We start from the raw sequence: 24,339 nt of genomic DNA, 5'->3' as shown, positions 1-24,339 counted from the left end.
AATAAGAAAGAGCTACATCGGAATAAGCTGACTAATATTCGTGTGGCGACTGCATATGCAAAACAACAGGTTTTTGCATGATCGCGGGTTATGCTGAATTCACATAATGTGATGTTCCCAAACAGGATGGATTCCTCTTTGGCATATAATTTGTTATTGTATGAAATTGGAAGAGAAATGGAAGAAGTGTCATTCTCCATTTAATATAAATATGCGCCCTTGCCCTCCTTTGATACAGAGGCAAGGTTAGATTATGATTTAGTTATTTTTCTAGAAAGGGAGATTAAAAAAGATAAGTTATTAGATGGAATAATGAATGAATAGAATGATTCATAGAGAGCTATGAGATAAGAGATATGAAAGGATACGAGAAGTATCAGAGAACAATCTTATTAATCTATTATATATCTTTAGACGGATTTGGTAATCATCTAAAGAATCCTTATACTTCAGGTTATAAAAAATAATATTTTGTTACCTTCAGTCCGACCATTTACATTTTCGAAGATCTCACCTTAGCTCAGTTGGTAGAGCACAAGACTGTAATTGAAAAAAGACATCTTGGGGTCCCCGGTTCGATCCCCGGAGGTGAGATTATTTTTTACCTATTTGAGGTTAGGTGAAATATATTTTTGCTTCAATTTCGTACCTTTTAAATCAAGTTCCCAAACTTGGGCGACTATCTTTCTTCAGAAATTGTACTTCGTAGACCAAAGCAAGTTTGTTGATCGTTTTATAAAATGACAGAATTAGATGATGATATACCGTAAGATTAACCTCTATTTTTTTTTGATTTCCATCAGATGTGAAGGTTTTACTAACATTTAATACGAGAGTCATCATCGTCTTATTGACGACGGTATGCTCTGTTCATTTTTTCCAGCGTGTTATCAGCAGAATCTCTAGCTGCATTACAGGAATTTAGAGATGAGCAAAAGGATAGGCTAGCAAAGTTTGCTGAGTTGTACGAGGGTGCTGAGAATGAGTACTCTTCAAGGAAAGAAGAAGGTGAAAAATCAAACACAGATAAAAGTACGCAAAAGAATACGGCGCTGACAATAGACGATTTTCAAGAGGACTGGCAACTATCACAATTTTGGTATTCCGATGAGACGGCGAATATTTTGGCAGATGCTTTACTTGAAGGTGCCGACGAGAATACAGTCATATGCATAGTGAGTGCACCCTCAGTTTATGCTATGATCAAGGCAAGGAATCCAAGCACACTTCCGACCCAAAAAATATATCTATTTGAGTTTGATAGGAGATTTGCATTGCTTTCGGGCAAGGATCACTTTGGATTTTATGACTACAACCAACCAGAAGAATTTAGGGATGATCTTAAAGGCAAAGTTGATCGGCTTTTAATAGATCCTCCTTTTCTTGAGCCAGAATGTCAGCAAAAATCATCATTGACAGCCAAAGCGCTGCTAAGAGGTGACAAAAAGGCGGAGACCGAATCAGGAGATTTACAATACAAGTTGATCAGTTGTACCGGGGAGAGAATGAAGGATAACGTCAAAAGAAACTATCCAGATACCAGAATAACAACATTCTATCCTGAACACAAGAATGGCCTTAGTAATGAGTTTAGGTGCTACGCATCTTTTGAATGTAGCAGGTGGAGGTTTTCAGATGAGAACTAAATGCAATTCATGTTTTATTTTATTGGAGCATGCCTATTTTGAGAAGGTTTCTTGGTTTTCTTTTTCATTCTTGGGGGATAATAAAAAATAAATTTCACGATAGCTTTGAACGTATAATAATATAATTATAAGAAGTACTGAGAATCAGCAAGTAAGAAAGCAAAAAGGATTAGAACTTGATCTCGAACAGAAAGACCATTTCTCTACCCGAGATGATTGCAAATGGAAATTTAAAGTATTCCAGGGAGACAGTAAGTGAAATAAAGGAGCAGCGGGATATTACTCCCGATCAATTTTGAATAAGCAAGTGCTGGGAACTGAGAAAAAAAATAAACGGGCCGAAACATTCTTGATATCATATATGCATTGTTCGGTATTTGATGGCTGCCGCCGAAGAACTTCTATACTTAATGAGATACACTCGTGCATGCAAAATAAATAAAGTTTTCGCGCCTAGTCAGCTCTATTCCGTAATGATACTTTTGATAGTTGTAATGAGATTACTATCCTGCAGGATATGGAAGGTAACAAAAAAATAAATATAAAAATCTGTGAACGGTAAATATAGATTTTTTTCTGATGGCTTAGATTGATGTGTATTTATAAATAAAAAATTTTACATTCTTCACTTCGTATTAGACCTTTTCATGGCATTTTTGGACCGGATTAGAGTTTAGGCACCATATATTTTTATAAGAGTCTAACTGCCAACAGGTATATATCTTGAAAATGAATCAGGTACGCACCAATTTTTATCTAAGCAGATGGTTTGGCATCGGAATGTAACATTGTGACAGCGGTAAACGGCATGTTGATGATAAACAATCAATTTGGGCTGTTTGATCATAAATAAGGAAGCATCAAGAGTTGATAAAAACAAACGGTGATTGCACAAGTTAATGCACATTTCCGAAGTTAATGCAGAACGTTGAACGTCTAAAATTATCCAGCATACTAACATTTTCGTTCGTTTAAATTATAGGGATACGGAAGACCTCAGATGCAGCAGCCACAAATGCAGCAACAACAACCTGGATACTACCAGCAGCCAATGTATGTTCAACAGCAGCCCCAAAAGCGTAGTAGTGGATGCTCATGCTGTACATGTCTAGCTGCTTTATGTGCATGCTACGTTGCAGATGAATGCTTGAGTTGCTGCTGTGATGGTGATGGCGGTCCAGGCGGTCCAGGCGGTCCAGGAGGACCAGGTGGCCCAGGTGGCCCAGGATTTTAAAGATCTGGGCTAATCAAGGACTGTTTCAAACTTTGCTCAGGCCGTTTTTTCCCTTCGTGATAAAACATTTATGATACACGGGACGAAAAGCCAGCGGGGTGTATGCCTTAAATACTTAATGTTACAGTGATAGATTCCCATATTTTTATAATTGATATACTATTAGTTGTCTTAACTCTTTTAGATGCCAACGGTGTGTAGAAAAATGTGAAGAAGAGATGAGATATTTAGCGGTGCAGCAATGCGAGAGGCAACCGTCCAACAGCGACGAAATGAAAATGGAAGTTTGGAAAACATTAATGATAAGATGGGTACGATGAAGCATACGTCACCTCGATTATCTATCGCTTATATACCTAATTACATTGTCTGGGCATCGGGGTCTGCTGAAAAAGATATACACACATATTTCACTTATCCGTGCATGCCAATTTGAAAAGTTAAACCGCGCGGTAAAAAAAGCGGCTGAAATCCCAGAAAATAAATGCATATGCCTTGTTGAGTATATGGACACTTGTTGAGTAAAACCACCTAACTGCCTTTGTTGAGGAAGGAGGGGAAATAGCGACTTTTAAGCAGTCGGCGCAAACACCGAGTGTTGCCGAAATAAGGCAGAAAGGTACAGAAATCACAAGAAACTTGTCAAGTTGAAGAATTTGTGGAGTTTGGGTAATGTGATAAATAAGAAGATTCTAAGATTTAGTTAAGTTACGGCACAATCGAGCTTTGCAAAGGGGCAGCCTCATAATACGGTCTTTTGACAACACAAACTGAAAAATTTGCCTTTCTTTTGGAGTGGTCTGTAGAGCAGGTAGGCAAAAGTAGACTCGAAGAATTTAATAATGTTGACTTAGATTATGTATAAATATTAATATGTGCAAATACTCAAAGGCAATTCAGCTTACCCATTAGTACGAGGCATCTACCCGTCGGGAAATTTGTCGGGGAAATTCCTATGATTATGCTCATTTTAGCTTGCATTCTGATTTTTTTTCTATTCTTGTATTTTTTTTTCCACCGATTAAAATCCATCGCTAGTTCAATCGTTCTTTGGCATGCAAGTTACATTTAGTCGGTCAACTATATCAGTTACAAAATTCCCACCTATTTGGTTATTTAAAGAAACGGAGCGGATAGATCGTCCGGCATATCTTCCATATCCAGCATATAAACGCTCCAGCGACCATTTGAAAGCCATCGAATTAATAATAACGAATAAGAAGTATTCAATCAGTAACGCTGAACAAAAAATCCACGTGTTGGCATTCAGAATTTGTTACTTGACCTGAGACCTATCGGATAGAGGGGAGCCGACTTATAAGATCCGCTGCATTTCAAGCTCCCCAAGAAAAAATGCATCTTATTCTTCTTAGGCATTGCTCAAGGGTAGATAAAGCTTATAGAGAATGTTCAAGACCAGCGTCCCCTTCCAGTTATGATGATCAGGTTTCACCATCGACATCATGGCTTGCAAATTTTGACCCACCGGTCGATCTTCTGTTGGCAGATAAGGAAATGGATGCCGCAGTGAGGATGATGTCTTCTCACATTGCACCCCAACATCCATCGAAAAGACTCCGGATACTCATCCACTGTTCTCCATACAACAGATGCATACAGACGGCCGAGATGCTTCTTTCTCGGCTTGAGCATCAGCCAGAGTTCAACCCCGCACACTGCAGAGTGACACACAGGCTTCGTGTAGACCAAGCTTTGTCAGAATGGCTAAACGAGAGCTTCAACCTAAATTTCTTACCACCAAATGACGACGGCTACTCGATGATCAACAACGTCAATATCTACTTGACATCGCCGACGGTAAACTTTGGTATGGACAGCCAGATCGCCAAGTGGAATAAACAGCATGAAAAAACACCCGGGACGCCTCCACCTCTTAATCCAACTACTAGAACCCATCTTAGGAGCATAAAAGATTCAACTTGGAGTTATAACGCTTTGGGCCACTGTGGAGATTACGGAGAGCCGCCTCTGGAGTTTAAACAACGGTGTTTCGACTACCTGACAACATTGCTGCAGCATTATTACACCAGACAGCCTTACAGTGCCGATAAAGACACCGTTCTCATCGTTATTTCGCACGGTGCAGTCATATCAACTCTTCTGCAGATGCTTCTCAACAGGCCTATCTTCAATGAGATCCCACTTTGCACACCGGTTTACTTCAAACAGTCCGAATGTCGGAGAACCGTCTTCTCTCTCATGGATTATGACTTCAACCTCAACAAAATTCTTACATTCTCATCTGACCGCGAGCTCTACCGCCTTCTCAGCACTCCGATCGACATGAGTATGATTAGATTCGAGGACTCGTCTAATGAGCTTGCCACAATCGGCACAGCCAAGTACACAACAATCATCCAATCGCCAACTAGGCCAGGCCGGGCTTCCAGACCTCATTCGAGAAGGAATTCACTTTCTGCAACAAACTCACGATCCAATTCAAGAAGGAATTCATTCTCCGGAACAAACAGCCGGTCCCATTCGAGAAGAAACTCCATTTCCAGAACCAGCTCCAGGAATAGCGACAGTTCTAGAAAAGGCTCATTTTCAAGAATCTCTCCTCAACCTCAGTCATACGGTAACTTGGCAACAAGTGGTAGGGGACTATCTCGGTCAAATTCGAGGCAGAACCTTGCCGATTTGTCGCGATCCGGCTCTCGGCTCAACTTGGCGGGCTTATCGCGAGGCAATTCGACTGCTAGTAATCTTTTTGGACTGGAGCAGCGTTCTGGATTGGTCTCCAAACCATCAGACAAACCACAGCCAACAATTTTTACATTAGAGACTCCATTTTCAAGCCGTGGTTTGGGGACAAAGACCAGGAAAAGAAGAAGCAACACAATTAGCATGGGATCAAGTGTGAAGACACCAGGCACAGAACAGTTGGATGAGTATGAAAAAGACTCGCTTAGACAAACACACTCATCGAGGCAATTACATCTTATGAATCAGGAAAGGAACGACAGTAGAACTTATGACTTGAACAAATTGGCCAGCTACTTTGACGACTATTCAGACTACGATTCGGATAGTAGCTTTGGGTCCCAATCAAGCACCAATTCGAGTGATTACGATGCTGAGGTTGACACGAAGGGACTATCCATAGCCTCTGTTCCTCGGATTCCATCTCTTGCGAGCTTGAATTCACTCAAAAACACAAACAGTGCTGCAAACTCCATCAGAGGAATGCTTGTTGACCCAACGGCCACATCGGCGCGTCGATCTTCACTTGCTTCTGCGTTTCTTCAGGAGCTTTTGGGAGATAGTCCTCTTGGGGAGGATGCTGTCGGTAATATTGATAATGACTTCAGTCCAAAATCCACCCAGATGGCTCGTGGGTCGGATTTCTTTTCTGGATCACAGGGAAGTGTCAAGGGCCGAAACAATTCGCTTTCAACAGCTGATTTTGATGCTGCAGTAGGTGCACTAAATGAATTCAACGGGGAAGATATTGATCTGCGTGGTGCATCGCCAGATGAGCCCGGCGTTCTTTCCTTTGGGTTTGGAGCACATACAAAATCATCTTGTGGATCGCAGAAGGATGGCGACGGAATTATAGAAGGAACCTTCACGAAGATGAAGTTCAATTCGAAGGATGAAGATAAAAGTACGCCCGAAAATGGATCTATAAGCACATCCTTAGGAATGGAGAATAACTCTGAGATCAAACTGATATCCACACTTTCAAAGGTAAGGAGTAACTCCAAAAATTCCTTGAAGCACATACTTTTCTCTGAAGACTCTGGTAGTGGAGACGAGAGTGAATACAATGTGGAAGAGGAGGACAGCTGGTTTGGCTTTAATTAGTGAGCGCACAAGAAACCAATACTACTGAAACTACGATGAACATGACAATGACGACAAAATAAACCGAATATAATAAACCATTAATATATATGCATCTATAATAGATATAACTGATACGAAGTACCTAGAAATGACGGTTGCTGATTAGTATGGTAGTACAGGAAACTCAATGTAGACTTTTGAAAATCATCACAACTGGAATGTCACAAATAGCAATGCCGTTACGAAAACATTACCCAGAAATGAAAGTGATGGCCTTATTACGTTTCCACCGCTTACTTTCGAAATATCAGGGAGCTTGTCTTCTGGATATGAAAGGCTCTCAAAATCACCGTGATAAAGATCAGGATTAATCTTGCATTGCGATTTTTTCAACGAATCCAAGCCTCCGATCTGATCGACAAACGAAAAAAGTAACGACCGACTTCCGTTAACAGCGTACGTGTCTCCACTTGAATCCCACCACACACCTCCTGCCAAATTATGATTCTTAACATAGTCGGCCTTAAGTCGAGCTGTCTTTGAGTTATCATACACAACAATCCCGCTTTTTCTGTTTGTTGCATAAGCCACCCCAGTTTTCTCATCAAAAACTTCTACATATCCTTCAGGAGGAAGCTTATTATAAGCAACAATACATTCATCTGGCTCTTGCTTTATCCCTGACAAATTTGCACACGCATCTGCCTCATCATAAAGATTTTTCGCATTGAAAGATCGACCATAAGCTGGCATACCTAGCACGATTTGCCGAGACTTGACATGCCTGTCTTTCAAAAGATATCGGATTGTGTTATCAACAGAACTACTTGATTCACTACTTGTATCCTCATAAAGTTGAGACTGAAACAATGCTCGCTTGGCCCATATTCCTCCCATATCGTATCCCATAACATTATAATAAGTCACGTGCTTCGAAAGCTCGTCCAAATCATAATGGTCCAACTTCTCGATCTCTGCAGGAAGCGGCATAGTGAGAAGATATCGCTCACATCGTGGACGTAAACTGTCAAGATACAAGCGTACAAGCCTCATGAATTCCGAGAGATTGTCTCTGGAATGCTCTTCTGGGTATTCCCAGTCCAAATCCAAGCCATCAAATCCATAATGATGAACATATGTGGCTAATGCTTGTGCAAATTTGTCTCTTAACTTGGCAGAGTCAGTAATCCGCCTAAAAACATGGCTTGTTTCTGCACCTCCAACAGATAAAGACACCCTTATATTTGGATTTAAACTCTTAATCTGCGAGAGTTGGCCTAGTAACCCAGAAGAGGTTAACTGTCTATTTCCAGCATTCTGCGTAAGAGTTGAGACATTTCTCATAAAAGTGGACACCCAGTCGTCTGAAATAGATGAGTAGAAATACTTCTGGCGAACACAATCACCCAAATTCTGCGTTTCAAATGCAATGCTAGTATTCGTGGCCAATGCTGGGTCCTGAAAATGCAACAGGAGATTTTCTTCATCAATCTTCAAGAACGCATAGTACAAGTTTGTGATGGAGGCAAGTGGTAAACTTGAGGGAAGATGCTTGAGGAAATATGACCATTCCGTATAGTATAGGCCTGTGATGTATCCAGGAGCAAATTCATTCGATACAACTGCTGATAGATTATAGTCCTTCCATCCCAAGACGAGATTTGTCGCAAATGAGACTATGGTCAGTACGGTAATCACAGCTTTTGCAAATATCATAGTAAGATGCCAATTGGAAAAACAAGCAGAAATGAAAGATGCGTGGGGAAACGAACGGAATAGTCTGAATGCTGAAAATAATCAAAGAAAGTATGCAGATGATGAAATATATAACACAAAGCTTGGCAGAAAAAATAACGGGATCAGAACAAATTATAAATGAAACAGAACAAAGATAGCCGAGGCAGGCCATCCAACGCAAAAAAATACTCAATTCACATCATAGAACTGCCTGTTATCCCTGAAATTATCGTCGCCAAGTGAAGAAACAGAAGGGCCTTGCTGCTGTGCATTGGCAACCTTCTTTCTGAACGAAGACCAGGATTTTCCAGATGGCTCCAGAATACTTTCCCTGCGCATTCCCCACTCACTGCTTCCAAACTTGGTAGATGAACGCTTCCGGATTACCGGATCTAGCCCGTCTACAATGAGTTGTATGCCACTTAGTTCACCTGCGTTTGGAAGAATGACATCTGCCAGTTCCTTTGTACCAACAATGTATTTCTGCATTTCTAAGCGAGATTTCCCGAGGTATACATTCAGAAGATGCTTCAACAATTGCTTCTGCTTGGATTTAAGTGCCGGATTCCTATTCACGGCTTCTATAATGTCTCTCTTGATCCAACGACCCATACGAACATCTGCATCTGTATCTACAAATATCCGAATTGTACCATTTTCCAAGATCCGTTTGTCGTATAGAGCATAAAGCCCATACACTATGAGCACGTCAACACCCGGGCTTGTCGAAACTTGCTCGATTTTACTTTCTATGGCTTCGAAATCAAAGCAACTTGGGTCTCGTGACCCATCAGCTGCTTTCTCCGGTATAAGAAAGTCGGCCAGGCTGATTTGTTCCACATTGATATTCGTAAAAAGTCGTTCTAGTCTTTGCTTCAACAAATCTGCGGCAAGTTTCTGCAACTGCTTTTGTTAGTAACAAATTTCAAGCAATTGAATGTTCTGCAACAGAATATTATTACTGATGACTTACCTTGCCTGCTGCATGACCACCTGCAATTAACAACACAAGGCATCTTTCCATCTTCAAAAAAGCTGCAATTAAGAATATTAAAGAAGAAAATGTTCACTTTGATCATGAAATGTGCTTTCTTCCCTGCTTCTTTTGGTTTATTCGGCATTTAGCATGAATAGTAACAATAGATTCCACATTAGATAAATTGACACTTCTTATGCAGCGCTTAATTTTTTCCTCCTTTTTTTTTCTTTTTATCTCTTCCATCCCAAACGTACACCACTGCACCACAAGCATAACTCCAATTACATCTTCATTTATTATACGTATACACTTTCATATAGCACAAGCCCAACACCAAAGAGCAACTATTACCCAGAAAGGGTCCAGCAGTATGCACCTCAAAATCTAAAAAGCACAAATATATCGAATCCACAACAATCAGGATTATTTGGTCACTCTAAGCTCCCCCTTCCTTTTCATCTCTAATGCTTTTTTGTATGGGGGAGCGGTAGGCATCTGCACCGGATCTAAGCTCTTCTTACTGTCACTAGAAGCATCCTTCTTATCTATCGGATACGTCGCATCCGAATCGTAGCTTCCGTTTAAATCTCCACACGCTATAAAAGGTGCAATCTTTCTCTCTTCGTCATCAACACTCAAATCATCGTTTAATTTCGCGCGCCCTATTCCCATTCCTTGGAAAAACTCTTCGGTCGAAACATCTGGCCTTAACTCTGGTTTCCAACCTGGTCTAGGCCTATATCCAATGCATACTATAAACGATTCCAGAGAACTACTTCTGGAAGCTCTAGGCTTGGCGCAAATCACCTTATCAAACAAGTAAGATAACTGACCATACAGAAGATCAATGTCTCTGCCTCTAAACACTTTGGCCACAAACGTTCCTCCAACTTTAAGAACACAAGTTGCTAGTTGAAGTGCACTCAATATTAACTGTGCCTGGATGTATTCGTCCAAGTCATGCAATCCCGTCACATCTGGGGCACCATCAGAGCAAACAAAGTCTGCCTTCTCTCCTCCAAAAATCTCCAGAATCTTCTCTAAAGTTTTCGGATGTGTGATATCTGCCTGTAGCGTAGTCACGTGATCAATCGGGGACATAGGTTGTAAATCGACTGCAACGATTCGTGCATCATCTGAATGTGGCTTTCCAAAGATTTCCTTGCTTAAAGCCTGAGACCACGATCCAGGCGCAGCGCATAAATCGACAACCCTTGTGACACCTTTGAATAAATCAAATTCTTCATTTAGTTGAAGAAGCTTAAATGCAGATCTTGCTCTCCATCCCTGCTCCTTTGCTTTTCTGTAATAGATATCTCTCTTATCTTTACTGCTCTTACCCATTATGAGTCAGCTGAAATGATTCTAGTAAATCCCTTGGTTGAATTCTGTGACTGACAAACCGTATTAGAGGAGAAACTACGGGATAATGTCATCAAATCTGTATTGTAAGCTTTTTTTTTCAAGACGGAGGGTGAAGTGAAATTTTTTTTAAATGCAGATTTAAATGTGACAACCGCATAATAAAGAAGGAACAGCGAGCGAAAAAATAAAAAAAAGCCGGATAGATGAATGTGAATGAATGATAGGAGAAGGGAGGGCCTGGAAAAATATCAAGATGTTCATTTCAAGCGTTTTTTATTCAATTACTTCGACAATACCCTTGAAAATATACCATTTTTTCCTAAAAACAGGTACCTTTATTTATAAAAACATGCAGTCACTACTTAGGCCGACATTTCGTGGACTAAATCTATGTGGACTGCGGAGTTTTAGCTCTGTCAAAGTCTTACTTAACAAAAACATAAACTTGGAAAGAGAATTAGACAAACTAGCCGATATAACAGCATCAATCGAGCAAAAAAAGATTCCTGAAGTTCCCCAGGATCTAGTTGATGAGGCACATTTGCTTAGTGAGTTGAAAAACTTTCATCCAAAGGTGATGACTGAGCATGCGGAGATTCCAGGGCTAAAAAGACCATTACCCCTTAGTGCAGAATTAAACTACTATGCACCTTTTAAAAACAAGGTAGAGTACGGAGATTTGAAGGCAGAGGTGATATTCAAATGCTATGATCCCCGGAATTTGGAATTCTTTTGCAATTTTGCACTTAGAGTGGCATACTACCTAGGAATTCCAGCCACAGGACCAAAACCACTTCCGGTGAGAAGAGAACGATGGACAGTCATTAGAGCTCCATTTGTTCATGCTAAGTCGAAAGAAAACTTTGAGCGGAGGACATACACTCGTATGCTACGCCTTTGGGATGCAAATGAGCGTGTGGTGGACACATTTCTTGCGTATATTAAGGAAAACTCTGTTTGGGGTGTTGGTGTAAAAGTGAATATGTACGTGCGGGAGGCATTAAAGCCATCCAAACAATCGCAAGAGCAGCCAGGCGGTGAAAGTCGCGAGACAAATGGTATTTCTGGTGCCTTGGATGCACTTTCTAACAATTCCGGTAATCCAATTGCTTCTAAAGTTCTTGATTTACTTCAAGACCCAGCTTTTACCAGACATATGTCCCCGGAAGAACTTTCTGAGGTTAAGCATATGGCTGCAAAGCCGGAGGATAAAAACTAACATAGTACTCATGCATGCGTGTATATATTTATGGTGAAAACATAGGCCAGTTCCTGTTTGCAATTCTATTCGATGAAAAACTAGTTAATATACGGTAAAATTGTTCGTATTTTGCCTTTTGAAGTTCAATAATGTGTGCTAGAGAAGGTTAACCTGATAAAGTCGCACATGGCTAAATGCGTAAAATTCAGAAAAGGACGGGAAAAGGCAAACAGGCAGCATCAAATATAATCAATGGATTAGTGGTATCGCTATATAACCATAATAGTGCGTACACAAATAAGAACTTTCAACCATACATCATCCAATCATCAGTATTCTCCTCCTCTGGGGTTGACAGCTGAGCCTGCTTCACAAGCTTTTCTAGTTTCCTTTTTCGGACTGTGGTAACATCTTCTCGGCACAGAGGACACGTTCTATTGAGTTTGAGCCAAGGAGAAATGCATTCGAGATCAAAGCAGTGCCTTGAATCACACGGAAGGCGCACAATTAACGGATATTTATCGTTTCTAAACTCGTTTGTACATATCGGGCAACGAGCATCTGTGGGAAGCTCACTAATTGCAACTCTATCTAATGTATCTACAAAATTTGTATCCACGCCGCCCGCTTTTTTACCATCGTAATCTCCATCACCAAATACAAGCATAGTATTCGGGGAGCTAAGTAATGATTGCATCATATTATGAAATAGTGAACCGTTGACCGACATAGAACCGGTGGTCGCATTATTATCAATATTATCAGATCTTTCAGGTGCAACGTATGAAAACAGTGATTCTATCATTTGTTGTCTCATATCCCGATCTTCACGACTGTCATCTCCAAAAGTATATTGCCCGTTTCTTCCACTAATAAACTGTTCAATGGCATCACTTAACGTTATATGTCTTCGTCCCCTTTCATTATTGGACTGTCTATTCTCATTCTGAGGAGTAGACTCTCCTGAAATATTGTGCTCCGCCTGATATGATGACATCTGAAATACTTTTGAAATATTTGAAGCGGCAAATTCTCTGCTCAATGGAAAAGGTAACAATTTACAAATTTGCAATATGAATCCATCTGTACATTTTGTCCTTGCCTTCAATATTGAACGGCGGGTTACCATCGACAAGATTTATCCAGATTCTTCTATCATGCATATGGGTGCAAGGATGCAAAAGAACTCCCTTGGGGAAGAAGAGATCTTACAAGAGAGACCTTACGAAGATATTTAACAGGTACTGAACAAACACATTCCAATGCTTGTCACAAGGTATGCTTATTCCATTCTCTGTATTATAAAAAGTGGCTATTTCCTCAAGAGCAAATCACACTAGTTAATAACTTGGTAGTTTCTAGCAAGAGGAACAGTGTTTGGGTATTATTTGCGGATGTAGACAAGAAAGCGCCACCTAGTGCCAAATATGATTATATAAACGTGTATTTTGACTTTTTTGGCAATATCAAATCGAGTTTGGCTTTTGATAAAAGTATGATAGTGTCAATAAGAATTGATACATTTTCTCTGATCAGGAATCTGCGTCGCGTCAATTTTTATTTCCTCAAAAATTTTGATCCCCTTTTCCCTAATCCCCGCAGTTGTCTGGTACACGTTTTGTGCTTTGGCATTTTTCAAGATTAATATGGGGTGGACAAGAGAACATCAAAGAACAACCAGACAATTGTTAGCTGAACACGAAGAGTAAACTTAGTGTTTGAATTAGTTGATTCACATTCTTTTTCCTCATCAGGGGATCTGGTTTATTACCGCATATAAAATTACAGACAAAGCACAATATGGAGATGGATGAGCACACATTTGCAATATGGGCTTCGACAATACTACTTTTCGGAACTGTGATTGCTCTTAGGCTAATTACAGTTCTTCCGGGCATTAGTCGAAACCCGCTTCTGTTAAGCACACATAAACATAAAGCTCCTGAGAAAGAATCTATAGCCAAAGAGGAAAATGAGAAGACGACAAAGACCAATCCTGTAAATAAACAGCATAAACCGATCAAGTTATTGATTCTCCTTGGATCAGGTGGACATACAGGTGAGATGATCCGAATCTTGAAGCAGTTCCATCGGCTGTCTACCTTTAAACGGCATTATATAATCTCAAGCGGTGACTCGACGTCGATAGAGAATATCACTAAATTTGAGGCATTAAAATCGAATAAAGAAAAAGAGAAGGCAGAGTCTACAAGTTATAGCAAAGCTATTAAGTATACAAAACTTCCGAGAGCCAGAAATATAGGCGAGGGGAAATTACTCGCTACTTTTCACACTATATACTCGTTTGCGATTACAGTATTAACATTTTGCACATTGAGCCGTGGAGAGTATCCAGACTTGTTTCTCTGCAACGGTCCTGGTACGGCGATACCTGTCGCGTACACTCTTTTTGCAATGAAGTTTCTTGGCCTGTGCAAAACAAAAATCGTCTATGTAGAGTCTTTGGCTAGAGTTCAACAGCTCAGTCTCACTGGGTTGCTTATTCTACCGATAAGTGACCGAGTTGTCGTTCAGTGGAAGCCGTTGGCCAGGAGATACCGCCGGTGTGAATACTATGGGATTTTGGTTTAGAAGGGAAATAAACGAGCCGGATGTCATGTATACGATATTTTGGCAAGAAAGAGTCGCTGTAGTTTGTTGGATCACTGAGGCTGAAAAAAATAATGAGAAAGTAAAAAAAAAAAAAAAAAAAAAGTAAATAGAAGACACGCAGAACGATAAGATAATCAAAAAAGGGGAAGCGGGATACGGAGAACGGGGAGCTGTGCTAAATGCTCGTCTAGGCCCACATATACGAATGAAATAGAGGTGGAATTGGGCCCAAAAGGGAAACCCAGAACAATAAGATGCCATGTTTTTTAGTGCGGCCCTTTTTTTTTTTTCAATTTCACATCATTTCATATGGCATTGTTATTTTTTCTGTCTATTAGACTCGTTCCTAATTTCCAAAACCAGTTGGTGTGGTTAGGGATCATTCGAAGTGGTTGGCTGTCTGAACAATGTGAATTTAGACCGGTGTGTGTGTGCTGTTGTGTGAAATGAGTATTCGGCAGTATATGCAGGAAGAAATATTCAAAGTTGGCCGGTCCAATATTTAAACATGAAAGAATCTCATTTGGTCCCACATACATCCTGCTTCAGATGCATTTAGATATTTAATACTTTTCCAGCAGGTGTTTTGGCAACAACAATATTCGGAGCAGTAGCAGAATCAGCTTCTTTATAAACAGTAATATCAGCTTCAACAGAAACAACTAGGCAAGGACTGACTTCTCTTATTTCTAGTACACAGACGATGAAACTTTCAACATCGATTCTCAGCAGCCTATTTTTCGCGGCCTTGGCATGTGCAGACGGTGAATTCAACGTTTTATCGTTTAACGTTGCGGGATTACCGGAAATCTTGCAGAGTAACGGCGAGTCTTTGGACAAGACAACTGCTACCACGCAAATCGGTAAAAAATTCAGCGAGTTGCGTGACCAATTGGACGTGATTCATGTTCAGGAGGATTTCAACTACCATGCAACCCTCTACAAGTATGATGATCATCCATACAGAACCGCTACTTCCGGCGGTGTACCATTTGGATCTGGTTTGAACACCCTTTCGAACTACAACTGGGAGGATTTCTCCAGAACCAAGTGGAATAAGTGCTCTGATGCATCTGAGTACGATTGTTGGACACCAAAAGGGTTCACGCACATGCGTATGGAGCTGGAATCTGGTGTTTACATCAGCATGATCAACTTGCATGCCGATGCAGGTACCGAAGACGGTGATGAGACTGCAAGAGACTCCAATATTCAGCAGGTGGCTGATTATATCGATTCCTGGGCCACAGACGAGGCTGTGATTGTCTTTGGAGACACAAATTCACGTTACACGAGAACTGACGACAACATTTCTGTGTTCAGCAGTCAAAATGGACTAACTGATGCCTGGGTGAAATTAATTCGCAACGGTGTTGCTCCATCAAAAGGAGCCGATGCAATTATGTGCAGCAATCCTTCAACGACAAACAATTGCGAGGTTGTCGACAAGGTGTTCTACAGATCGTCAAAGTTCGTCACTTTGGATGCGACGGCGTTCAATTACGTGGGGTCTGATTTCGAGTATGACAATGACACACTTTCGGACCACAATCCAATTCTTGTGAATTTCACATACACGGTTTCGGACGATTTCCGGACCTCTGAGCTCACCGGTGGCAACTATGGTGAAGTTTTCTTTAATGACATTAACAGCTTAACTGATGGATCGCATCCTACAAAGCTTTCGTTCAGAGGTGCCAAGCGGTTGGATAATGTTGGTCTTACTTTGAGCAGTGGTACTGTTTTGTCGCACGGTGGATCCGGGGGAGATTTGAGTGAGCTTACATTGGCTGACGGCGAGTACTGGACTAAAGCCACTTTGTGCACGGGAACAAAGAGTGGCACTTTGAGAAACTTCTATATTAGTGCAACAACTTCGAAAGGCAATGCTTTATCTGCCGGCTCGAAGACCTCGGACTGTACTTCGTATGAGGCACCGAGCGGATATCAGATTGGTGGATTTTATGGCCAGTCTGGCGACAATGTTGACCAATTAGGTTTCATCTACATCAAGACCTAAGCTGTATAGGCAGGCAGGTCAATTTACACTTTATGGAAAAAGCTTTCTTTTCTCATTCTCTGCGGTACTATATATATATTCGTTGCCCTAGACGGCATTAAATGTTATCACGATAAACGCTATACTGTTACATGCCACTGTTCTGCTGACTATTTCAAATAGGAAAGTTCGGACACCACTTACGCTTAAATCTAAATCTAAAGCTCAAAACTGCTACTCAACGTCTTATAAACCATACCCTCCCCCTTCTTTTTTGATGTACGATGCTTCTTAACTTTCTTTACACCGCTTTCAGCCTTTTTGTCTACCTCGGCTATCTTTCGCTTGCCAGGCTTTTCATCTTCACGTGCTAACTTCACCATTTGCATTCTGACGACGCTTGATATGGCATATAGTTCCTTTTTTGTGTATTCACTGCCCGTATTGGCAGTACCCGTTGCCCAGCAAACTCGGATAGGCACATCATTACGTACCACAATGACGCATGGCTTCTTGTATTCATTATCTATCGGCTCTCTCCGAACGGATGCGTATCTTTTGAAAACCTCATTTGCCATTTTATTAGCAACCTCACGACTAGAAAACCTCACATATCCAAACCTTGCCCTTGTGTTTAAGAAAACAGATTCGACAATCTTTTGTCTGGAATCACCTTGCTTGTTCAATGCATCGAAGTATTCTTCAATATCGTAGTTCGCCACATGGTCGTTCACCCCAAATAGGAAGAACGATCGGATATCACCATTTTTTGGAGGTTGTTGTAGGCCACTTTTGAACGGCAGACCCTTGCACAAATGTAGCAACTCTTTTTTATTCAACTTGGCTCCTCTCTTATCCTGCTTTTGAGTTTTCCTCGTTTTTTTCTCAGTCTTATTTTGTTCTTCCCGCTTTTTACCATCCGTAAGCTCTGATATTTTTGCCAATAAAAGCTTCGCACGTTCTCCAGAACTCATAATAGAACCACTCTCGTCTTCACGCTTGAACTTTCGATCTAACTGGTTCGCATTGTAAATTCGAGAAACCACATTTCTTGCATCATGAACAATCGCATCAGGCAAGGCGTCTGTGCCAGCACCGCCTGCCATTTTCAGAAGCTGGTCTCTTGTCTGCAAATCGATTCCCAAACTAAGATCAAGCATACAGCTCTGACAGCAGTTTCTTGCTCTTGCACACGTTAAACATATAACTGTTTTTTTCGGCCTCCCACTTCTTTTTGGGGTCCAACTAAATACTGTAAAAGGCCGAGTGCAAGTTTTACAGCGTGCTCCGTTTCTTTCTCTGGTCATTTCCACATACGGATTATCCCCAAGGCATTTTTCACACACTGCCGGTGTTGTATCCTCGTTATATGACATGCTTGAAATAAAGCAACTGTTTTCTGATAGCTGGATTCCTTAGTTAGAATGTAACGGTTAAAAAGATGAAGTTTCGATATTTCTCTTGAAGCATTATGTGAACTGCGAATATCCTGTGCACAGCCGTGATACGAAGATGCTAAAAAAAATATATATATTGAGGATAAAATTTTCAGATAGTCTGTCTGATCTTCAATAAATCGGGATGGTTCTTATCAGGCAGAGTAGTATTTAGCACATGAACCTTAACCTAGCAATTTAAATTGCATCAAATCTATATAAGAACATCAAAATGCCTAAGGCGGAATCAGATATTCTTAAAAAAATTAAAAACAAGCAGCTTCGGAGCCAAATATATGGCGAAATGAAGAAGCAGGAAGAAAAAGAGAAGTTGAAGCTGCGAAGAGAAAGGAGGAAAGAAGAGCTAGAACATCCAGAGTTGAAGGAAAAAAGATTGACAGAGAATGTTCCAGCAACAATCGACTCCAAAAGAGTCTTTGATGAGACGGTGAATGCACAGGTTGAAGGACAGGATGATTTCGAAGAGTACTTTAAGAATCCAGAAAAAGATCCTAAAATACTGTTGACAACAAATGCACACGCACATAAACAAGCATACGAGTTTGCAGCCATGCTCGTGGAGATAATACCGAATACAACATTTGTCAAGAGAAAGCGCCAATATAGTATGAAGGATATGGCAAAATATTGCACGCACAGAGAGTTTACACACTTAATTGTGATTAATGAAGATAAGAAAGAAGTAAACGGTATGACCCTTATACATCTTCCGGAAGGACCAACATTTTATTTCTCTATAAACTCACTCGTGAAAAGAAAGCAGATAACAGGCCATGGAAGTCCAACCGACCATATTCCAGAGTTGATTCTCAACAATTTTACCACAAGGCTAGGAAAGACTGTCGCAAGACTTTTCCACTCACTCTTCCCTCACAGACCGGAATTCCAGGGAAGACAGGTTATAACGCTGCATAATCAGCGTGACTACATCTTCTTCCGTATGCATAGATACATCTTTCAGGAGAATAAGCGTGTGGGACTCCAGGAACTTGGCCCCGAGTTTACATTAAGGCTAAGAAGGATTCAGAAAGGTATAAAGGGAGAAGTTGCTTGGGAATATACCACGGCAATGTATAAGGACAAAAAGAAGTTCTACTTGTGAAGAGATGGAGGCGTATATAGTGTACCTGACATTACAAGAATGACCATTAATAAATTTAGTGCTTGATCTAAGAGATAACACTACGAAGCAACGTACTGTATACTTTATGCCTAACGTACCTAGACAGTATGTGGATAATGGACAGTGTCATTTTATTGAACATTGATATTCGTCCTCGAGGTATATCTAATAATTTCTTAGTTACTATTTCTTATCTTCAATCTTCTCAAACAAATCCCTTGCAATCTTTATATCCTCAAGAACAAGATTTTCATCCTCCAGCTGGTATTGAACACCCATCGGCCCAGAACCGTGATTGCTGTTGTTATTATCCATAATAACCATTATATATGTATTTGATGTAAGAACGTCTAAAAAAATGGATGAGTTTCTTCCGTGAAGAACCAGATTGCTGAAATTCGTTCTGATTTTATTGACACTTTGCTTGTATGTTTTTATGATGTTTGATATCTTTTCAAATCGCTTTGGATCCAAGTCATCAGCTTTAAGTAATTCCTTTGCCTCCTCTCTATTTTCGGCCAATGAGCTTGAGTATCGGTTGGTCGATGAAATCACAAGAAAAGTAGTTTTCTCAAACAGAATTATTTCACGTGCATTCATGATACGATTCAACTTTGCTAAGTACTGCTCATAAAGAGAAATGTTCGGGATAAGCGAGCAAACAATAGACGACCAGGCTTTATACAAACTCTCATCCCAAATAGACGTAGCGAAACCCTCAATAGCAAATCCATATTCCTTCTGTGCAATCGCCTTAAGTTTGTTGAACATCAAGTCAAACAACTCCTGCCTCTTATTTATCTGGATAAGGTCCATCTTATGGATAAGAATGAATATCTTAACTTCTGGTGAATACTTCTTCAAGTTACCTAGTACTCGCTTAAACGTCTCTATGTCCTTTTGCACCTCTTTACTTTCAACATCAAACAAATATATGAGCACTTCACATTTGTTAAACACGTTGTTGGATGAATTGGCTCCTGTGCTTCCATTTCTGGATCCCGAGGAATCTCCACTTAAAAAGTTATCCATAAATATATCCTGTCCACCGCAATCCCAAAGATTCAAAGTCATATTATTGAGAAATCTCAAGTTCGAATGTTCTACATCAATGGTTGCACCCAATCGCCTCGTATCAAAGGCTGAATAATTGGAAAAGATGATAGATCTCATCGATGACTTTCCCGAACCAGATCTACCCATTAACAAAAGCTTCTTTCCTGATGACATCTTGCCAGTACACTGCTTTTTTTAACAGCTTGTTGAAATATACAATTCAAAGAATGCCAATTACCCAAGATAGAATGCCTGGGTTAGCACTTCAAACGTAATAAAGATGAGTACCATTCCTTAGATAAAGGTCACGTCTCTAACTACCGCTTTTTATTTTTTTTTCTGTCTCTTCCAGTTAAGCAAAAGGTCGATTGACGGGTCGCTGGACTTCTTTGAATCAATCGGCCTCCTAATTCGATATTTGGTAGCTTTGAGCTAACATAAGATAAAAGAACATGTTGGAAGAAAACGAATACATAATTTACAAATGAAAGAAAGGCTTGAACATTCAATTTTCACTCAATAATTTCATTGATAACGCATTCATATACCACTGTATGTCCAAATGTATGCATATAAAAATATTAACACTGCAGCCATACTCCTTGTCATCATCACCGAAACGCCCGAAAAGTTGAATAAAATTATGTCAATTTGTGAATAAACGGATACAATCTATTAACTTGTGAATAACGGCATTGGTTTTGGGCAGGTTGCTTGTAAGAACCAGGACTGGTCTTTAGCACAGCCTTGAGATCACTGAGAATGATCCACCTTATTTTTTCACTTTTCTTTTCAGGCGCTCGAACTTTTCAGCGCTTAGAACCAAGATATGATGCTTTCATGAACATTAATTCGATGCATTCTGTTGTATTATCTGTAGATCAGGATTATCGGCTGCAATGTGTGGTATCTTACTTCATTATTCAGCAACAGACGACTTCTCAGCGAATAAATTCAAGTTAACAGATGGTGAAACATCCAAATATCGAAATTTAATACTTGATGTCAACTACCAAATCGAATCATCTGGAATAATATCCCCTACTTTTGCGAACATTGCACCAAAGGTATATGACAGAGGCACTGATTTTTGTTCTTATAAGGCTTTGAAGCATGTTGAAATGTTCTCATCCGTTCTTTCATTGAGGCACCCGCTCACTAGGCAACCGTACACCGAAAAGAAAAGCAGGTTTATTCTACAGTTTAACGGAGAGCTATATAATGAAGAGATCCAACCAGAGGAGAACGATGTTCAATTTGCCCATAAGCTTCTACAGGAAAATGATGGTGATGTGATAAAGACTGTGCATTATCTAGATGGAGAATTTGCATATTGTATTACTGATGTTGAGGACCACAAGATATATTTCGGAAAAGATGTTTTAGGACGAAAATCTCTACTATATGGACTTTCAGAAGATAACAGTGAGCTCTATGTGACCAGTTGCCTGCCAGACAATGCTAGCCTTTTGAAGCAGTACACTTTTCATGAATGTAAGCCTGCTGTTGTGTATGTATACGACACGAAATTGAAGCATTTATCCGAAATCGAGCAGCAGTCTTTATCCGAGGACAATTTTCATGTCAATGCAGATTGGGAAAGTAACACCAGCCGTACAGAAGAGCAAGTTAATAACATTTTGGACTCGCTTCAAAATTCACTTGAAGAGTCCATCCGCAAAAGAATATTTACCGTCTTCCCTGTTCAAAAGGCAAAAGCCAATTATGCCATACTATTTAGTGGGGGAATAGATTGTACATTATTGGCTGCATTCTGTGCACTGCTTTCCATAAAAAGCGATCTCAGCCCTAAAATTGATTTGCTTAACGTCTCTTTTTCGAATTTACGAGCAGGAACAGATCCATCGCAAACACCTGACAGGAAACTTGCAGTGAAAAGCTGGAAACATCTTCAAGCAAAGTACGCATCGGTCCAATTTAACCTGATCGGGATAAATATTACATATGAAACCTATCTAGAGCACAAGGCCAGGATTACCAATCTTATGTATCCCAAAGACACTGTGATGGATTTGTCAATTGCCGCTGCTTTTTACTTTGCATCTAGCGGTTATGGAAATATCGTCAACCCTGATGGATCTAGAACATCATACACTAGCGATTGTAAGGTTCTCCTAAGTGGATTAGGAGCAGATGAGCTATTTGGCGGCTATACGCGCCATGAAAGAGTTTTCACCGGGATATCGAATCAGCGAAAAAGAAACTTGAAAAACAAGCCGCAAAAAGACACCACACATTATGATGTAGAAAAGGATTTGGTACCTAAATTGAGGGATGAGCTTCAGCATGATCTTTCTAATTTATATATCCGGAACATGGCTCGGGATGATAGAGTCATATCTTGCTGGTCGAAAGAAGTTAGATATCCATACTTGGACATGCAGTTTGTTCGTTTCTCTAGTGAAAAGGTTCCACTCGATTTGAAGTTACACTATGATAATGCATCTGGTGAGATTACCCGAAAATATGCACTCAGACTGCTCGCTTTAAAAATCGGCCTTGATTGGGTTGCAGGAGAACCAAAAAGAGCCGTTCAGTTTGGTGCAAGAAGTGCCAAAATGGAGATGGGCTCAAGTCATGTGAAGGGGACAGATAAAGCATGATTATGACTTGTACTTTTATAAATGGCTATCAAGTCATAATATGTATTAATAGACTTAAGACTACCAAGCTAATGTTGGTCCGCTTATTTTTTCAAAACCACGAACTCGATGTGGCTGTTGTAATCGCCAAACTTAAGACGGTCCTTGTCTTTGAGCTCAATGTAACGTTGTTTTGGCAGTTCCGTTTTGCTTTCATTCAGAAAAGTTCCGTTAGTAGAATCAAGATCCAAAATGTATAGTTTAATCTCACCCAAATCCTTAGATCTCCTAAACTGAAGAACTGCATGTCTCTTTGATACCACAGACTCATCATCGGTTTTTCCATTTAAAGCTAAATCGGCAAGATCTGAATCTCTGCCAATTGTAATGTATGACTTCCCTATCAGTAATGGCACCTCAACCTCATCTTTGGTCAAGTCATCAAATTTGAAGACATGATACCCAGTTTCATTCTCAGGCTCAAATTCATCCTCCGGTGGTGTGTAAAACGTCTTCGCATCGTATTTAGGGCCCTGTAAATGTGAGTAATTTAATATACCAGAGGGCTTCATAACTACCTTCAATCTTTTTTTGACGGTTTTTACTTGATCGTCATCACTTTTGAATGGAGGTCTGTATTTTCTTGGTCGTCTACCGAATTGAATCCGGTGTCTAACTTTTGGCTCCATTATATCCCTTGGTAAACTCTTAGTAATTTTATGATAAGCTATCGGGATGTATCACTTGATAAGGACGTATTCTTGAACATTATAATTTATTGGTTCGAATTTTTATAGGAACACCAGCTTTCTCGAGGAGCGCTAAAGTCCCCGTCTATCGACGCGACTGGATTTGCTAACGGTGGACTCTCAAACAAGTGATGGGGAAAATAAAAGGGAAGGGAGAAGAAAAAAAAAGGTGCAAACACATGTTTGCGTATGATCGGTTGTCATTTGGGACTCTAGCCTGTCCTACCACGTCTAACATTATCAAAGTACGAAAAACCATATTTTAACGTCAATATAAGCTATTTTTCCCAGAGAACATTTGTTTGGCAGGATGGGATCGTATCCAATTTACTTTAAAGAACCCGTCAGAGTAAGTATTCTTCAAGTATAGAAATTCCCAAACGACTGTATGATGAATTGGTACATCGAGATAGCAGTGTAAAGTTGATGCACACAATGAAATATATTTGCAGTTGAATTAATGGCAGCTTTACGAGCTTCTAAATGTGTTGCATTGAACTCTTACTAAGTGCATTAACCAACCTCTCAGCGTTCTTGTAACATATTTTACTGAGTTATTAGTGTGCTCTCCTTTGCGAATTAGTTACTAACATACATACAGTGGCTTCGCTGGTGTGCACACAACAAACCTAACATTTTCTTCCCTTGTGCAATAGCAGCTATGGGTCCGGTGTTTCTATTTGTCATCACCCCACTAAGAAAAAAGTTTATATATCCAAATGCTGCTCCTCTTCCAATGGGTGGATATCCAATTCCAAATAGAGCAA

At 40.1% G+C, this 24,339-nt stretch overlaps 15 protein-coding genes and 1 non-coding gene across 16 annotated transcripts; 9 read left to right on the top strand and 7 right to left on the bottom strand.

Moving 5' to 3' along the window:
- Positions 1-509: 509 nt before the first annotated feature.
- On the top strand, positions 510-594 carry BRETT_001488. The gene has a single exon. It is a non-coding gene; the product is annotated as a tRNA-Tyr (tRNA).
- A 146-nt stretch (positions 595-740) lies between these two features.
- Positions 741-1,646, top strand: BRETT_001487 (uncharacterized protein; the record flags this gene model as incomplete). The annotated part of the gene is made up of 2 exons (XM_041280038.1): positions 741-766; positions 884-1,646. The coding sequence occupies 2 exons, from the start codon at positions 741-743 to the stop codon at positions 1,644-1,646; spliced, it is 789 nt and encodes a 262-aa protein (XP_041134540.1).
- A 212-nt stretch (positions 1,647-1,858) lies between these two features.
- BRETT_001486 (uncharacterized protein) lies at positions 1,859-2,880 on the top strand (the record flags this gene model as incomplete). The annotated part of the gene is made up of 2 exons (XM_041280037.1): positions 1,859-1,897; positions 2,629-2,880. 2 exons carry the CDS (start codon positions 1,859-1,861, stop codon positions 2,878-2,880), a joined length of 291 nt encoding a protein of 96 aa, XP_041134539.1.
- Positions 2,881-4,233: 1,353 nt separating this feature from the next.
- BRETT_001485 (uncharacterized protein) lies at positions 4,234-6,708 on the top strand (the record flags this gene model as incomplete). The annotated part of the gene is made up of 1 exon (XM_041280036.1): positions 4,234-6,708. The coding sequence occupies one exon, from the start codon at positions 4,234-4,236 to the stop codon at positions 6,706-6,708; it is 2,475 nt and encodes an 824-aa protein (XP_041134538.1).
- A 189-nt stretch (positions 6,709-6,897) lies between these two features.
- Positions 6,898-8,406, bottom strand: BRETT_001484 (uncharacterized protein; the record flags this gene model as incomplete). Its single annotated transcript, XM_041280035.1, has 1 exon — positions 6,898-8,406. One exon carries the CDS (start codon positions 8,404-8,406, stop codon positions 6,898-6,900), a length of 1,509 nt encoding a protein of 502 aa, XP_041134537.1.
- Positions 8,407-8,616: 210 nt separating this feature from the next.
- BRETT_001483 (uncharacterized protein) lies at positions 8,617-9,451 on the bottom strand (the record flags this gene model as incomplete). The annotated part of the gene is made up of 2 exons (XM_041280034.1): positions 8,617-9,330; positions 9,401-9,451. 2 exons carry the CDS (start codon positions 9,449-9,451, stop codon positions 8,617-8,619), a joined length of 765 nt encoding a protein of 254 aa, XP_041134536.1.
- Positions 9,452-9,829: 378 nt separating this feature from the next.
- On the bottom strand, positions 9,830-10,750 carry TRM7 (tRNA (uridine-2'-O-)-methyltransferase trm7; the record flags this gene model as incomplete). Its single annotated transcript, XM_041280033.1, has 1 exon — positions 9,830-10,750. The coding sequence occupies one exon, from the start codon at positions 10,748-10,750 to the stop codon at positions 9,830-9,832; it is 921 nt and encodes a 306-aa protein (XP_041134535.1).
- Positions 10,751-11,120: 370 nt separating this feature from the next.
- On the top strand, positions 11,121-11,990 carry BRETT_001481 (uncharacterized protein; the record flags this gene model as incomplete). The annotated part of the gene is made up of 1 exon (XM_041280032.1): positions 11,121-11,990. The coding sequence occupies one exon, from the start codon at positions 11,121-11,123 to the stop codon at positions 11,988-11,990; it is 870 nt and encodes a 289-aa protein (XP_041134534.1).
- Positions 11,991-12,279: 289 nt separating this feature from the next.
- On the bottom strand, positions 12,280-12,969 carry BRETT_001480 (uncharacterized protein; the record flags this gene model as incomplete). Its single annotated transcript, XM_041280031.1, has 1 exon — positions 12,280-12,969. One exon carries the CDS (start codon positions 12,967-12,969, stop codon positions 12,280-12,282), a length of 690 nt encoding a protein of 229 aa, XP_041134533.1.
- Positions 12,970-13,772: 803 nt separating this feature from the next.
- On the top strand, positions 13,773-14,564 carry BRETT_001479 (uncharacterized protein; the record flags this gene model as incomplete). Its single annotated transcript, XM_041280030.1, has 1 exon — positions 13,773-14,564. The coding sequence occupies one exon, from the start codon at positions 13,773-13,775 to the stop codon at positions 14,562-14,564; it is 792 nt and encodes a 263-aa protein (XP_041134532.1).
- A 724-nt stretch (positions 14,565-15,288) lies between these two features.
- On the top strand, positions 15,289-16,605 carry BRETT_001478 (uncharacterized protein; the record flags this gene model as incomplete). Its single annotated transcript, XM_041280029.1, has 1 exon — positions 15,289-16,605. One exon carries the CDS (start codon positions 15,289-15,291, stop codon positions 16,603-16,605), a length of 1,317 nt encoding a protein of 438 aa, XP_041134531.1.
- Positions 16,606-16,802: 197 nt separating this feature from the next.
- On the bottom strand, positions 16,803-17,960 carry BRETT_001477 (uncharacterized protein; the record flags this gene model as incomplete). Its single annotated transcript, XM_041280028.1, has 1 exon — positions 16,803-17,960. One exon carries the CDS (start codon positions 17,958-17,960, stop codon positions 16,803-16,805), a length of 1,158 nt encoding a protein of 385 aa, XP_041134530.1.
- A 292-nt stretch (positions 17,961-18,252) lies between these two features.
- Positions 18,253-19,143, top strand: BRETT_001476 (uncharacterized protein; the record flags this gene model as incomplete). The annotated part of the gene is made up of 1 exon (XM_041280027.1): positions 18,253-19,143. The coding sequence occupies one exon, from the start codon at positions 18,253-18,255 to the stop codon at positions 19,141-19,143; it is 891 nt and encodes a 296-aa protein (XP_041134529.1).
- Positions 19,144-19,347: 204 nt separating this feature from the next.
- On the bottom strand, positions 19,348-20,394 carry BRETT_001475 (uncharacterized protein; the record flags this gene model as incomplete). Its single annotated transcript, XM_041280026.1, has 1 exon — positions 19,348-20,394. One exon carries the CDS (start codon positions 20,392-20,394, stop codon positions 19,348-19,350), a length of 1,047 nt encoding a protein of 348 aa, XP_041134528.1.
- Positions 20,395-21,119: 725 nt separating this feature from the next.
- BRETT_001474 (uncharacterized protein) lies at positions 21,120-22,844 on the top strand (the record flags this gene model as incomplete). The annotated part of the gene is made up of 1 exon (XM_041280025.1): positions 21,120-22,844. One exon carries the CDS (start codon positions 21,120-21,122, stop codon positions 22,842-22,844), a length of 1,725 nt encoding a protein of 574 aa, XP_041134527.1.
- An 83-nt stretch (positions 22,845-22,927) lies between these two features.
- Positions 22,928-23,512, bottom strand: BRETT_001473 (uncharacterized protein; the record flags this gene model as incomplete). The annotated part of the gene is made up of 1 exon (XM_041280024.1): positions 22,928-23,512. The coding sequence occupies one exon, from the start codon at positions 23,510-23,512 to the stop codon at positions 22,928-22,930; it is 585 nt and encodes a 194-aa protein (XP_041134526.1).
- Between the last annotated feature and the right edge of the window lie 827 nt (positions 23,513-24,339).

The sequence above is a fragment of the Brettanomyces bruxellensis genome, chromosome 1 (assembly GCF_011074885.1).
Source record: "Brettanomyces bruxellensis chromosome 1, complete sequence".
Classification (NCBI taxonomy): Eukaryota; Fungi; Ascomycota; class Pichiomycetes; order Pichiales; family Pichiaceae; genus Brettanomyces; species Brettanomyces bruxellensis.
This window is presented reverse-complemented; position numbering and strand designations above follow the sequence as displayed.